The 16,186-nt window shown below is 37.0% G+C and overlaps 1 protein-coding gene across 2 annotated transcripts in view; it reads right to left on the bottom strand.

Annotated features, from left to right (window-relative positions):
- LOC137618235 (serine-rich adhesin for platelets) overlaps positions 1-16,186 on the bottom strand; it is a 101,806-nt gene that overhangs the window by 24,694 nt on the left and 60,926 nt on the right. For both annotated transcript variants that reach the window (XM_068348383.1, XM_068348384.1), the window contains exons 9-13: positions 13,404-13,595; positions 12,929-13,092; positions 11,169-11,334; positions 10,216-10,413; positions 9,346-9,645 (exon numbers count right to left, since the gene is read on the bottom strand). In XM_068348383.1, coding sequence (XP_068204484.1) covers positions 9,346-9,645; positions 10,216-10,413; positions 11,169-11,334; positions 12,929-13,092; positions 13,404-13,595 — 1,020 coding nt within the window. The remainder of the gene's footprint in view (positions 1-9,345; positions 9,646-10,215; positions 10,414-11,168; positions 11,335-12,928; positions 13,093-13,403; positions 13,596-16,186) is intronic.

Below are 16,186 nucleotides of genomic sequence, written 5' to 3'. Positions count from 1 at the left end.
CAACATCGTACGCCTGGCAGATGGTGCTGCGACCAGGCGGAGCAGGTGCAGGCTGGGCGAGCACAGGCGGAGCAGGTGCAGGCTGGGCGAGCACAGGTGCAGCGAGAACAGGTGGAGGGAGTGCAGGAGGTGCAACACTCTCAGCCCGACACTCACGCATCAAGTCCGAAAGCTGTGCTTGTATGGACTGTAGTAGAGTCCACAACATCGTACGCCTGGCAGATGGTACTGAGATCAGGCGGAGCGAGTGTAGGAGGAGGGAGTGTAGGCGGAGGCGGAGGAGCAACACTCTCAGCCCGACACTCACTCATCAAGTCCGAAAGCTGTGCTTGCATGGACTGTAGTAGAGTCCACAACATCGTACGCCTGGCAGATGGTACTGTGATCAGGCGGAGCGAGTGTAGGAGGAGGGAGTGTAGGCGGCGGCGGAGGAGCAACACTCTCAGCCCGACACTCACTCATCAAGTCCGAAAGCTGTGCTTGCATGGACTGTAGTAGAGTTAACTTGGGGTCGGCACACACTAAGTTCTGCTGAGGTAAAGCCTTAACAGCAGAGATCTGTTGTGGCAGAACCTTACTCCTCTTAGGCGGAGTGTAATCAACTGATGACTGAGGAGAGTCAGAGCTAACCCAATGACTGCATTCGGGTTGTGAACTTTAACTTCGTACGTCTGGCATAGGTCTGGACTTAACGTTTAAGAAGTCTTGAGACCTGAGACCAGCGTTACTCTGCCTTTATTTTCTCCCCTAATCTCTTCTGCAGACGAGCAAAATAAGGGCTCAATCGTCTGCGGGTGGGAGTGACGGTCTCGGTAAGACACGCCCACAACCACCGAGAATACTTCTGTGCGCCGATCAAGGCCTGCTGAACCCTTATGCCCTTCGACATTGCTTCTCCCCTGGGCTTGGGAGCTTGCAAGAGGTCCCGGACTGGGAGGACAACTGGCGCGCACAAAAGTACCCTCACGCACTAATCACTTATCACTTTGATTTCTGTTTGCACTTATTTCACTGAACTTTAAGTGGTTTGTACCTGAAATACGCAATTCTATCCTTTCTCAAAGTTAGTAATTGCGAAAACAGAATTACAATGTAACAGAAAAATCTAATGAAAGATAATTCAGTGGTTGGAAAGAGACTAAACACTAGATCACTCTAGAAACGTTTAGTTTCTTCCCCTAAAGAGACTAGGGAGAAGAGCAAAAAACGATAACGACGTTACTCGTACGCCTGGCAGGCTTGAATGAAACGTTTATCCTCTTTCTCCCTCCGTCTCTATCTCTCTCTCTCTCTCTCTCTCTCTTGACTTAGAACCTGAGAGAAGAGCCCAATCACATATATCGTTAAAACATATTATTGTTAAAGGAAAAAAACTGAAAAGTTCCTTTATTAGGATCAAAACCATTAAGTTAAGAAAGAATGAACAAAACGCTAGACACGGTTACTCTTACTGCAACGTGAAACCGTGAACATTCTTTCTCTATCGTAACGATAGAGTGCAAGGAGAACGTTCTGAACGTCAACAACTGCAGAGACAAAACAAAACGTTAGTTCAACTTTGAAAACAGTACGAGACTGTCAAAGAAAATCTTTCAAACTCTGTGGCGGAAATAGCATAATATGTTAACAGGTAAAACCGAAATGACGGGCTCAAAGTTTATTAACTTCGGTAAAAGACCGCCTACTATTAGGAAGGTCGAATATAAACAAATATAAAAATTAATTTTAATGAGTTTATAATAAAAGGAAGTTAATCGAAGAGGCCTATAAGAGGCGGAGAGATATAAAATAAATCTATAACTTTTGTTAAGCAAAATTAAGAAAGAGAGTCTATACTCTCTTAGACACCAACACTTCCGTCTAAGGGAAGGGTCGGCCATTGAAAGGTGAACGAGAGTTCATACTCTCTCGTCACCAAAATTAATCAAATTAATTCCAAAAGCTAACTAAGCTAATATAGAAGTTTTCCAGTAAAGCGACAGCCGAAATCAAAGAGAAATACTTCACCAAAGTCGTGAAAATACTCCAAGAACATAAGCGTATCCCAGAACGTCTTGCCGGAAGCACGACAGAGGAATAATTGAGGAGGTGTCAACAAGAAGTACTTGAGTACCTGGCCACAGGTGGCGCTGGTAAATACACCCCCTTCTAGTATTGTGATAGCTGGCGTATCCCTCCATAGAATTCTGTCGGGCAACGGAGTTGACAGCTACATGATTATCGGGTAAGTTTAATATTGAAAATAAATAAATGAAAAGTAAAGTAAGGTTAATGGCCATGTGAAAGTCACAGAAGAGGGCCACGGATGAACTCGCTGTTCAGCATCGAATATCTCACAGATTAACATATGATGATCATAATTTCTCAATATAAAAAAGTGAGGTGCTTTTAATATTTGACATGGAAGTAGTACCATGATGTGGTGTATGGTATATTGACAGACACCTTAGGAAAACTATCAACTTGGAAATATCCCAGAATGTGAAACAAGGTACTAAGAGTACAGCAAGGAAAAAAAGTAGCAGTGAAAAGATGATACAATAGTACTGATAATTAACCCTTTTACCCCCAAAGGACGTACTGGTACGTTTCACAAAACCCATCCCTTTACCCCCATGGACGTACCGGTACGTCCTTGCAAAAAAATGCTATAAAAAATTTATTTTTTCATATTTTTGATAATTTTTTGAAAAAATTCAGGCATTTTCCAAGAGAATGAGACCAACCTGACCTCTCTATGACAAAAATTAAGGCTGTTAGAGCAATTAAAAAAAAATATACTGCAAAATGTGCTGGGAAAAAAATAACCCCTTGGGGGTTAAGGGTTGGAAATTTCCAAAGAGCCTGGGGGTAAAAGGGATAAGTACCATACTGTATCTGTAAATAGAAGGTGGATAGACAGTATTAAGGATGACCTTCGATCAACTGGATTAACCGGTGATGAAGTGTAGGACAGAGGTAGATGGAGAACGCTGGCCAGAAACATCGACCCAACATAGAAGTGGGAAAAGATGCAGACAAATAAGAAGAAGAAGAAGACTGTATCTGTAAATAGATCAGAATTCCACGTTTGTTCTATGCTACTCTATATGTCAGAGACATGGGAACTTACAAAATAAAATTGATTTTTTGGAAAACCTGTGCCAAAAAATTGCTTATTCAGTTGGAATGTGTTGAGATCATATAATGAAAAAAAGTTACAGAAAATGCATTTTTAATATGTTTGCATAAGTGACATGTAACCTAGAAGAATGTCAAGCATATATTGTGCACGTGCGATCCAAAGTTATAGTAGTCAATGCTATTACCAATATATATATATATATATATATATATATATATATATATATATATATATATATATATATATATATATATATATATATATATATATATATATATATATATATATACAGTATATATATATATATATATATATATATATATATATGTGTGTGTGTGTGTAAGTAAATTACATATATAATGATTAAAATATCTATTTATCATTGGGTAAGGTACATGACTACCTTGCTATATAGCACTCATGATCGCTAAAGTATTCAAAATTCTTATCAAAATTCTTTAAATCTTATTAGATATAATGTTAGTTTAGTAACTTCTGAGGCTAAAATCTACTCATGATGATTGATAACGTGTCAAAATCATAAACAAATCAAGATGCAGAAGATTAAAATTTCAATAGTTTTGTAAGTAGACTAATCTCGAGTACTGAAATAGCTGGGAAAATTTTGTAGTAAAGAGATGGAGTAAGGGGTACTTTATAAAAAAATTAAATGAGTGGTAAATAGAGGTGCTAAGACAAAAACATTAGGGATGTTATGTAATTCCTAGAAAAATTGCATGGAAAAGAGAGAGAGAGAGAGAGAGAGAGAGAGAGAGAGAGAGAGAGAGAGAGAGAGAGAGAGAGAGAGAGAGAGAGAGAGAGAGAGTGTGTGTGTGTGTGTGTGTGTGTGTGTGTAGAATATTATAAATATTATACCCATCTTGTGCTGACATGAGCAGTTGTTTATTTCTCTCACACATGATACCAGTCACACCAACAAAGCAGGAGTTTGTGGTAGATTTTAAAATGATTTTTCCATGATGAATGCAGCATTAAAGCTTGATTATTTATTCTATATAAAAATACCGGTATTCAATTTATCCACAATCTTTATCTCACGCAAGCAATCAAGTTAGTACAAGAACCCACTGCAGTAATCTAGCTCATGCAATTAAGTGCTCTATATTGGTATAAATATTACTAATAATAGTTTGATATAAACTTGATGCAGAAAAGTGGGTATGAAGTTAGGAAAACACTGACGTGAAAGGTAAACTCTAAAATTATTAGTGATGTGATACATATACAAAATTACAATAAAAATCAGATTTTCCAGTAAATTTTTAAATTTCAAATATGTTAATACCATTTTTCAAACAGTTCTAGAGGAGGAAAATCCATTATCCTAGGACATGGAGAAAAAATAAATACAGTAGTACACTATTAATAAATCTGGAATAACACCTGTCAAATACTAAAGGGGCCAAGTAATAATAAAAAGGCTAGGGCTGATCAGTCATTAAACATATACAAGTATGTGAAAAATGTGTCCAACCTTGTTTTTAAAAGACAGTTACTAAACAGTATTATCCTTGCATAATTTATCTAGTATTTCCAATATTTTCTGATTTCTACCCACTGTGCTTTCTCAGAAATTTACTTTAACTTCTACATTTTTTATGATATACAGCAATCCAGTTTAGCTTATTATATGGTATTGTTATGGCCGTGCAGAAAGCAGCACACATAGAAATAAAGAAAAATGTCCTCTCTATGTTCTCTTTTACACAGCGCACATAGTAATGGCCATCAAACTCCAACCAATTTAAACTACAAAAGTTGTTGAATGTAACATGCTAATTTCAACCCTATTTTCTTAACCATTACTATATTGTAAATGCCAATGAATGTACTGTACATTTACAATTGTCCCCCTTATGTGACCCCTTGAGGCCTATAAATAACTGTGTTGTCACTAAATAAAGGAAGTTTTTTGGGAGCTTGTCTTGTAAGGATGCCTTCTTCACTCAGATAACATTCATAACCTATTGAGTTCTTCAAACACCCATTCTGCCTCCCAGCTCACCGCTTCGTCCTCCGACGATGTCCACCAGCGACCCAGACTCATCTGTCCATGCTACCCCAGTGAAATTCTTGCCTTTTCACCAGCATAGTTGTGTTTGCTTGGTTTTAAACAACGAGGTTTAGTTCCGTATCAAGGCATGACCCACTCAAACAGCAAACCAGACTATGCTCTCCCTGCGATCCTCGACTACACCTTCCCAGAAATCTTCAATTGCCTTTGTGAGCAAAGGGACGCCCCTATAAAGTATGATGCCTCCAAATCATACCCCCTGAAGGAGTACACACTGTTGTCACCCACCTGTGTAGCCAATATTTTTCAGCTTTCTCAACAAGTGTTGGGATGTGGAATAAAAAGGCAATGATAGCCCTCACAGAAATGATCAGTATTGCTTGCTTCAGCCTGTTACATACAGTTCTCCTCGTGAAATAAACCTGCTTCATGCCCTTTTGGTACTACGCCTGACGGAATGATGACTATAACGATGCCCTTATGGACTGCCACTTCACTACTATCAAGAACTCCATCAACAACTCTGCTCCAGACGAATGGGACAGCCATACAAAGCTGACTGAAACGGAGGTGAAAGCTATAGGACATCAACGTCCACCTTGCAACATGCCTGGGCAGAGATGAAACCGCCCACCACCCAATGAGGCCCCACTCCCACACCCCAACAAAAACCATCTATAGCCCCTGGGTGATGACCCTCACCCCCAGTTAATCTACTACCACTCCAGATTCAGGGCTGCTGCTAAAAAATATAGCCTACTATCAGATCTCAATGATAAAAAAGGTTCAAGTAGGGCATTACCTATAGTGGTAGCCTCCCCATTAATTAATCTCTTCGTTTTGCATGATTCAGGATCTAATGTGTGCTTTAGTGTAAATACTGGTGCCTGCTGTTCTCTTCTGCCAAGACTGATGATGTCGACCACGTGGCCGCTAACAGATCTACCATCTCCACCCACAGGTATGAGGCACTGAAACTATCATTTGGGGCTACCCAGTGCCGGTGGAATTTCATCACTGCCAAAGTTATACTACCTATTTCCTTGCCCATTTCAACTTGCTGGTTAACGTTGCACATCAATGTTTAATCAACACCAGGTCTTACTCGTTCATACCTTTATCACCTGGTCCCTCTGACCTCATTTTCCACAACAGCTTGCCAATGGACATCTACTCTCACCTCCTCACTTTGCATAATGATATTTTACACCCATAAATACACCTGGCACCCACAGTTTACACCAAACACAGTATCTATCACCATATCAAGACGACAGGGCCCCAATTGTTTGCAAGATTCAGACATTTCGCCAAACAAAAAAAGACTAACACTTTAAACTGAGCTTTACCATAGCCTTAAAACTAAGTGCAGTACTTAAAATAACAAGACTCCAATTAGTGCAACTGATAATCTGACTTAGAATTTTGGAAATTCAGATTATTGCATTTTTGGGTAGGAGAACGTCTGTATTTTATTTAAAATATATGTCTTGTCCTATAGGCAATACTTTTCCTGACCTGGATACCTATTTACTCTTGAAAAATTCTAGGGAAAACTTTATTTTACCATCTCATATAACTCCACCCTTTCTCTCTGATTTTCTAAGGAATAGATTACCCATTTTCTTATCAACTACAAGACATCCGTAAAAAAGAAATGTTTGCTAAATATCTCTTTAAAGTATTTTCTTACTATTTCTTTTCTATATATGCTGTGTACTGTATGCAGTGCGTGTGTGTGGGGAGCGATATTTATGGAAATGAGAGAAGGCGCTCACCATAGGTAAGTATATAGACCTGACATAATGCTAAGAGAATTTCTAATGTATAACATTCTTATCTTTCAAATGGTTTGAATTAACTTCAAAACAACATTGTTTTAATGGGGCCAAGATCAAATAGTCATTCTCCTAAATCCTTAATAAACATTGACGTGGAAACTAGTAAACAAAACAGTCTTTAATTAAACCACCAGTGGTCTAGCTCAACTATTCTAAAACAATAATAACCCAAGAAAAAGAATCACAATTCAATAGCTGGAAAATCACACAAAGGAGAAATAGTCTTTGCCACTATCAGAAAACTGAAAGAGACTCGCCTAAGTCCCACCTGAATAGTATCAGCAGCTAAAAGTCTAATTCTCCTAAGTATGGAGGGACTAGAAATTTGCCCAGATGCACAAAAGGCTAAGCAAAATTAATGGGTTTATGGTAACAAAATTTACCTTTTTTTTTTTTTTTTTTTTTTTTTTTTTTTTTTAATATATATATATATATATATATATCACATACATACATACTTGGTTTTCCAGCTTATCATGCACTGTGTTGAATTAAAGGAAGAAAATTTGTCTCATAAATTTCCATATCTTTATAAACCCCAAACTTATACATAATTCCTTCAAATAAAGAACTACTTTTATAATTACAAATTCCAATAGCATATCAAAAGTGACTAAGACAAAATAAAGTTAGTTCAGTAAGAAACTGACCATAAATGTTCACGAAAGTGTAAGCTTCCACAAAGCTAATGCACTAACCAATGCCAAAATTTTTGCAAACTGTGCATTATCATTCAAACTCTGCTCATTTTCTGACATGCAAGATATTTTTACTGTCATAACGAATATCAAAATATCATTCCAAAGCAAATATGAAAAGACTGTGCTAAATCTGGTACTCTAAAACTTACATAATGAAGTATTCATGCCGGGTAGTTGTTTGAATAGATGTTAGAAAATTTTTGAAAATGTAGTTTAATAAATAACTACACATACTTCATGCACTTATGCTATAATATTCTAGTTTTTTTCTAACATATATTTGCTTATAACAGAAATGCATATTATCATGGAGCATCATTAAGGATAATGTATAAAAAATACTTTTGGTACCATATGTGTACTGTACAGTAAGACCTCATTATTCTGGAATCTTGGGTAACCCAGGCAAGATATGGATATGCAGATAACTTCTCGAAGGGGATTTGGGAGTAACTACTCTACATAAAATTAGATAAATTACAAATGGTAAAAATTACAGGAGTTTTATTTTAGTGAATGATAATACCAACAGGAGCTGGAAATGTAAGAAAATAAAGAATTCTAATAGAAAAAGAAATATATCAGAACTTCCTTCATGAACATGGAGTTTTTGAGGTTCCAAATACTTTCCAAATCATATTCTGTCTTCTCTGGATTAGTTTATGCCAGTCCACTATGCAGAGAATGCGCTTGTTTCTACTAACAATTTCTTTGGGACAGGTCAGGGCATTCAAATATTTCAGACAAGACCTAATATCAACCACTTACAAACAATGTAAGTTTCTCATTCCTCTTCAGAAGAATGAATTCAGAACTTGTCTTTTGAGAGAACTTGGAAAGAACAAAGGAGTTGATTCAGTTATAAAACACTGTTGTACCAAATTCTGTATGCTAACAATTATCTCCTGATAGATCTGAGTAATAGCAAAATACCTATAGAGCAGTTTAATACCAACACATTACTCCCTGAAGGGGAGTTGCTTACCTTACAGAAAGGATTAGAATATGAAGTCATTTTTTGATCGATAAGGTAGGATGTTTAAAGTTCTTATGAATCGAATGTGCAGTAGGGATATTTTCCTTTCTGACCAATAAGTTCATGGGACTAGGATTTACTACTTTAAAACAAAGCAACTAAAAAATATTGCATTCTGTAAGAACAGAATTATAATTCTATCAAAATGTACAATGCTTTGCTCTTCAAATATGAAATATTAGCCATAAATGAAGAATGACCTAGTAGTAGTAGTAGAAAAATATGAGAGAGAGAGAGAGAGAGAGAGAGAGAGAGAGAGAGAGAGAGAGAGAGAGAGAGAGTAATTTCGTTAGGTACAGGGAGACCTTTTTTTTTTGTAAAAAAAACCTACAAATGCCTTTCATATTTTACTACTAAAGCATTGTCTGGCCGTTTCAATACCTTTCAGTAATTGGCTTTGTAACAAATGACATGATTACAAGATGACGGATGTAAGGCTGTTCTTAGCCTAGCTAAGACTCGCTTATGAGCAAAAACCTTCAATAAAATTCAAACAATTAGCAAATAGGGACAAGTTCTCCGCACCAATAGTCCAGATTAACGAGGTTACATTTGTACATTACACAACAATAAAAATCTTTATAAAACAATGAACGAACAGTGCTCACTTGTTTAGGTCGACTTGGTCGTTCAGCTACAGTACGAGCGGACTGTGATCTCTGGATTGCCGCTTGTCTAGCCTGGGCTCTCAAGGTAGAAGCACGTGTAGGGGGAGGAGTCTGAGTACGAAGACGAGAGAGATTGGCAGGGGGAGTTTGACATCTCGTTGGATTCTGCCCGGAAAGAGGTGGCCGTCTAGGAGTTGTCCTCTGTGATGAGGGGACAGCTGTAGCACTAGCACTCCTCATTAGCCTTTGATCACCACGACCAGGAGTACCAGAGCTGTCACTACTACTTCCACGGGTTCTCTGTTGAAAGAATTTGGCGATTACTTTTCCCTAATCCACTTTGAATTATGATTTGAATATCTCTTAGAGCAATTTAAAAAAAATATACTGCAAAATGTGCAGGGAAAAAAATAACCCCCTGGGGGTTAAGGGTTGGAAATTTCCAAATAGCCTGGGGGTAAAAGGGTTAATATATAATTCAATGTAGTAAGCAAGATGACTTTTGCAATATAAAATGGGATTATTTGCTGACTTTTGTAGCTGAAAATCGTAGCGCATGCGAGTAAGGTGAAGCAAAGCTAGGACAAAATCGTAATAAAACTTGACTTACAAACAGCTTCCTGGAACCTATTAAGTTTTTAAGTTGAGGACTTTTACATTCATGATTACAAGCAAAGACCTGAAACTGAGTTTCATGCTGTAAAGTTTAAATCCAAAGTAACAAACGAAATATAAGCAAAGACCTGAAACTGAGTTTCATGCTGTAAAGTTTAAATCCAAAGTAACAAACGAAATATAAGCAAAGACCTGAAACTGAGTTTCATGCTGTAAAATTTAAATCCAAAGTAACAAACGAAATATATCATTTACCCTATTGAGAGACGAGAGCCTAGGCCTGGATCCAACGGGCCGAGAAAATTCAACCACCACCAAAGCAGCATCTTTTATCCTCCGTTGTGTGCTCGTCGGTAGCAGAGGCCATTTACGACAAACGGCAACTCTGTTAGCATTATGAATCATGAACTTTTCTACTTGGTTTAGTAAGTTTTCAAGAAAACCGATGAAGGTCTGAAAAGAAAGTACATGTACAGTAATCATAACTTTAAGAATATGACGGCACTGTGCATCTGCTGTTTGTAGCTGTACAGTAATCTTTTCTATGAAAAAATCCCTAAGTAAAGTAATATCCAAACTGAGAGTTTTGATACGAGTTTTGATACGATCACAGCATTTACTACTCCAATAGATATATAGCAAACAATTTGATTACCAGAAGTAATTTCTTTGCTGTGGAATGCTTTGTAGTAAGGGAAAAACTTATCTCAAAATAACTATTTCTAATATGGTACTGAAATTCTTTAAACATGAGAAATCCCTTCCAACTATTTACAGTTATCCCATGCAATTTTTTTTTATTAGACTGACAGGTGAATAAGCAAAGTAAATGGATGATTTAAAATTTAAAAAACATGATGCATTGCGGGAAAGAGGCAATGTTACAAAAGACCTTCAGTATGACTTATAAGGAGTAGTGCAGAACACAGTCTCTACATTAAAGTAAGTTAAGGAATGAGGGAACTTTAGGCAAATTGGTACTATTCCTATTAGTCACGAAGTTCATATTTAAAATGCAACCCTCAATTTGTTTTATACAGGAATTTTGCTGCTCTACCGCGCATATGAAACGTAAAGGAATGCATAATTCCATATACAAATGGTAACGAAAAAATTCTTTAAAACATTTCTATTTACTATGTACTTTATCAATACAGTACTTCTGATATATAAATTTTTTTTCTTTAAAGACAGAAAATTCACAATACCTCAGAGAACTCAGGCACACCATCATCATGACTCTGCTCAAGAAGTTTGGATAACTGTACATGGGATAAAACAGCCTGGTCTGGACGCACAAGTTCGCACGCAACATGCATTGTATCTTCTAAGCTGTCGATACTCCAACCGCTATCTTTCCCTAAGGCAATGAACCTGTAAGAAAATACAATTTTAGATACATATGAATATGGTATATAAAACAACTTGGCTCCCTGGGCAGTAAATAATTCTATGTGATGATTGAGGATGGAATCTGGTAAAAGTCTGGCTATGCTGAGATTTGAGAGAATATATTGATCTAGTTAAATACTAATTCAATTATTCAGATATCATCATCATCATTTCCTCCTACCCCAACTGATGCAAAGGGCCTCAATTAGAATTCACCAGTCGTCTCTATCTTACGCTTTTAAATCAATACTTCTCCACTCATCATCTCCTACTAACACTTCAAAGTCCTCGACTATGCAGGCCTGGGTTTTCCAACTCTTCTAGTGTCTTATGGAGCACAGTTAAATGTTTGGTGAACTAATCTCTCAAGGGGAGTGCAAAGAGCATGCCCAAACCATCTCCATATACCCCTCACCATGATCTCATCCACATGTGGCACAAGTGTAATCTCTTTTAGTTTCATTTGTAATCCTGTCCTGCCATTTAACTCCCAAAATTCTTCTGAGGGTTTTGTTATTAAATCTACAAAATTTGTTGGATATTGTTTTAATGTCATACCAAGACTCATGTCCATACTGTAACACAGATATCACTAAACTGATAAATAGACTGATATAAACTGGTAGATTCTTCGAGTAAATGCACAAACGGTGTATCGCCCTTCCAATCTCTGTCATCCTCTGTATCTGAATGAGAATCCTTATATAAATATAATTCCTGACCTTCCTGTGGTCCCTTTCGCATATCATGGCCAATTGTGTCTTTTTGAGAATTTTTTATTTCAAAATATCTTAACCCTTTTACCCCCGGGCTATTTGGAAATTTCCAACCCTTAACCCCCAAGGGGTTATTTTTATCCCATCACATTTTGCAGTATACTTTTTTTAAATTGCTCTAACAGGCTTAATTTTTGTCATAGAGAGGTCAGGTTGGTCTCATTCTCTTGGAAAATGCCTGAATTTTCTGGAAAAAATTATCAAAAATATAAAAAAAAAATTTTATAGCATTTTTTTGCAAGGACGTACCGGTACGTCCATGGGAGTAAAGGGATGGCTTTTGTGAAACGTACCAGTACGTCCTTTGGGGGTCAAAGGGTTAAAAATTAATAACATGAGGCAGTCAAGATTCATCACTTGGCTAGTATCCAAGGAGTTACTAGTTCACTTTCACCACATTTAATCAAAACTGCTTTTGTTCCTTACCATGAAGATCAATAACAACAGATTTTTGGGTGGATGCCATCCATACCATAGCTCGTGTTATTAACTTTAAATATGAACCATAATTCCAGCTGATCCCTTGTCTTATTTATGGAGATATAATGAAACAGAAATTGGAAATAACCACAAACAGTTTTTCATGACATTTAGATAAAAACCTGTTTAAAAGACATTTCATATACTAATGGGTTCTTCAATGACAGAGCCAATACTAGCCAAATTTAGGTAAATGCTTATATATGGCTTATATCTATATGCAAAAGCATTTTCACGGCTAAAAATGAAAACAATAAAACTATATAAAACAGCACGTTAAACTAAAACTTAATATCATATCTGACAGCTTTGTATCTTACCTGTCTGAGGCTAAAACGCCACTAAGATTTGCTGCTATGAAGCTGGTAGCAGATTCTAAGAGCTGTGCTGCAGATTCGAAGACTGGTTGGGCCCAGCGCACCATTGGAAGGGAGGAAAGCACCCTTTCACACCCCAAGGCAGTTTCTATTACATTACTCACACTCTGAAAAAAAACAACAAAAAATAATATAGAAAATATGCTCCAAGATAATTTAAGAGCAAAATCAATAACATACACTTACTGTATACCATAATCTTCCTAATCCTTCAAAACATTTATATAGAAGGTAACTGCTATAGCTAGGAGACACAAAGACCTTAACATACATTATCAAAAATATTAGAAGCTCCAAAAATAATTTACATCTACTAGATTAATTTCCTCTGAATTACCATCTAGCTTCTTCTCAAGGTCTAAAAACTATCTGAAATTCACAATGAAATGTAATAAGGAGGAGAGAAGACCATACCCACCATGTCATCTATAAGCTGCTTAAGGCATCGGTCCTGCACCTCAGGAGGAAGGGCAGCATAGTTCCGGGTAGGCAGAACCACTACAAAATGTTTAGCAACCCAGCGTAAGCAACGGTGGTACAATTCATCGAGACAGTAAGCTCCACTAATGGGCAAAACATCTAATACCCCTTCTAAACAGCCAGAACAGGGCTGAAATATAAATAAGATATGAGTCAAACATCTGTATATAAAATATGAGTCAAACATCTGTATATAAAATATGAGTCAAACATCTGTACAGTATATAAAATATGAGTCAAACATCTGTACAATATATAAAATATGAGTCAAACATCTGTACAGTGTATAAAATATGAGTCAAACATCTGTACAGTATATAAAATATGAGTCAAACATCTGTACAGTATATAAAATATGAGTCAAACATCTGTACAGTATATAAAATATGAGTCAAACATCTGTATATAAAATCATTTCAGTCAAAAATGCCAATAAAAAGTTTAATACTGTTTTAGTCACTTCAATCTTTGAATTGCAATTACTATGACTAAATAAAAACTAGCACTTGTAAGATAATGCAATGCTATTATCAATACAGTATAAAACAATATTGCCGTACACCACAAATTCTTTTTATACTGTAATGAATCTTTTCTATTTTTCTGATTACACTGTTTCTCCTCCTCCACAAGTGTACTTGATATACTTCCAAGTGGAGGTATGAATAATAAAGGGATTTAACGAAGGAAAAATCTATTTCTGGGCGAGAGACCCGTGTCGCCCAGTGAAATGCTCCTCTAGCACCATTTCTAAGATATATAACTGCTATATATTACCAGAGAAAAAATTGCATAGGGATGCCAGGTTGAACCCAGCTCGCTCACCTATAAAAGGTGTCGATATATAATACTGGGGCGTGATAAATCACAACCAGAGGCCTCGCACCATTTAGATATCTCCTGTCAAAATCCCCGAACAGCGAGGTGCCGTTCAATGCCCCACTACTACTAACAATCCCACGCCAGTGACGTCACTCCTTTTTAGCACGCAATTTTTTAGCCGTTTTTTACCTTGTGTGTATATTTACCGGGTTTTTTTCTGGATTTACCTCAAGATGTCGGACTCCACTGTCCCTCCATCTAAGTTAAGTACCAGATCTATGAGTTTTGAGATTTTGGAGGGGGCCTTGCCCCTTTTTGTTTATATTATTCAGCTTTATCATTCACGACCTTTCGTAGGTCTCTCAGATGGGCTCGGCTCCTTTCTCTCTCTCTCTCTCTCTCTCTCTCTCTCTCTCTCTATCGTTCGTTCTTAACGATTTTCACTTAAGTCCTCCATACTGATTGTTTCTCGTTATGAACCTTACGGATATCCACGGTTCACACACCGTTTTAATTTTTATTGCCTGGTTTTTATGATAACAGTAATTACATATACGTGTGCGTATTTTCGGTAGGTTGGCATGCCTGATCGCCTTCGGCGTTCTATTGAGGCATGAATAATAAACAACATTTGAGTTGAGCAAATATACCTAATGTTAAACTGAAGGAGTAAAAATACAAAGTCTCCTTGGATGTGTAATCACTCTCTTCCAGAGAATAAAAGGATTTATAGATAGAACAAACAGATTTGTTTCAGCTCAGATAGAAGAGCTGTACTGCCCTTTGGCAGAAATCAAAGTGGCTACTCAGTGTGCTGGAAAGGGGATAGAGCTTCCCCGCCACCTGGCAACAAGTGCCAAAACATCTGAATTCCAGCTACTCTTGATATCATGCTCCTATTAAAGGAAAAAGGTTTGCAAACAAATATCCACACCATTTTTGTTGTTACAAGCCAAGTTGCTACTGTAATTGGAGAAGTGGGATCCTACAAGTCCACAACTATCTTTAAAAAAGAGAGAGAGAGAGAGAGAGAGAGAGAGAGAGAGAGAGAGAGAGAGAGAGAGAGAGAGAGAGAGAGAGAGAGTGAGAGAGTGAGAGAGAGTGAGAGAGAGTGAGTGTGTGTGTGTGTGTGTGTGTGTGTGTGTGTGTGTGTGTGTGTGTGTGTGTGTGTGTGTATTATACTCCAACAGGGCACAATGGTGTTTTCTTATTTACCTGTAGTATTCATTCAAAGAATACTGTCAAACTGTAATGGTAAATGTGCTTTTAGCCTTGTGTATATAAATTATATTACAACTTTCTCCCACAGGCGAGGTTTCCCACAGTGGCTTGTTTGCTAAACACTGAAATATTACCCACCACATTGTCAGTTTCTCTAGCTCACTGTTACACAAAACAAAATTTGGGATAGCTGCTCCACAAGCATTGCACCTCGTGTGGTACATTGGAGATGATACAGAAGGGTCCTTGTAATAACTCTTCCCTTTGGCTACCTTCCTATTTAGGTGTCTAATATCTTTCTATTTACATAGCTACAGTTTTCACTTATAATCCTATGAGCTTTTTTTTAAATTGGTTCTCATTTCAAAAGGAGGTCGTTGTTCGTTATCAGCCATTTTAAAAATGTTTCAAGAATAAAAAAATCCCTTAGAAAGCAATTGCATTGAAACTTCCCCTGGAAACATTTAAGGTTGAATAAGAATAGGATTACAACCTTACTTGTTGAGTTGAAAACGTCCATAGGAAAATTACACAGGAAAGGGGTAGAACTGAAAATTTCTCCTGAATATTAATTGCATTGAAACCAACCTAGGACAAAGGTGTAGTTGAAATATTTTGGGAAAAAAAAAAAAAAAAAAAAAAGAGATGGTTTGAAACTAGGTGAAAAAATTAAGAGTT

The sequence above is a fragment of the Palaemon carinicauda genome, chromosome 24, assembly GCF_036898095.1.
Source record: "Palaemon carinicauda isolate YSFRI2023 chromosome 24, ASM3689809v2, whole genome shotgun sequence".
In the NCBI taxonomy this organism is placed as follows: domain Eukaryota; kingdom Metazoa; phylum Arthropoda; class Malacostraca; order Decapoda; family Palaemonidae; genus Palaemon; species Palaemon carinicauda.
Note: the sequence above shows the minus strand (reverse complement) of the source record. Positions and strands in the feature narration are given on the sequence as shown.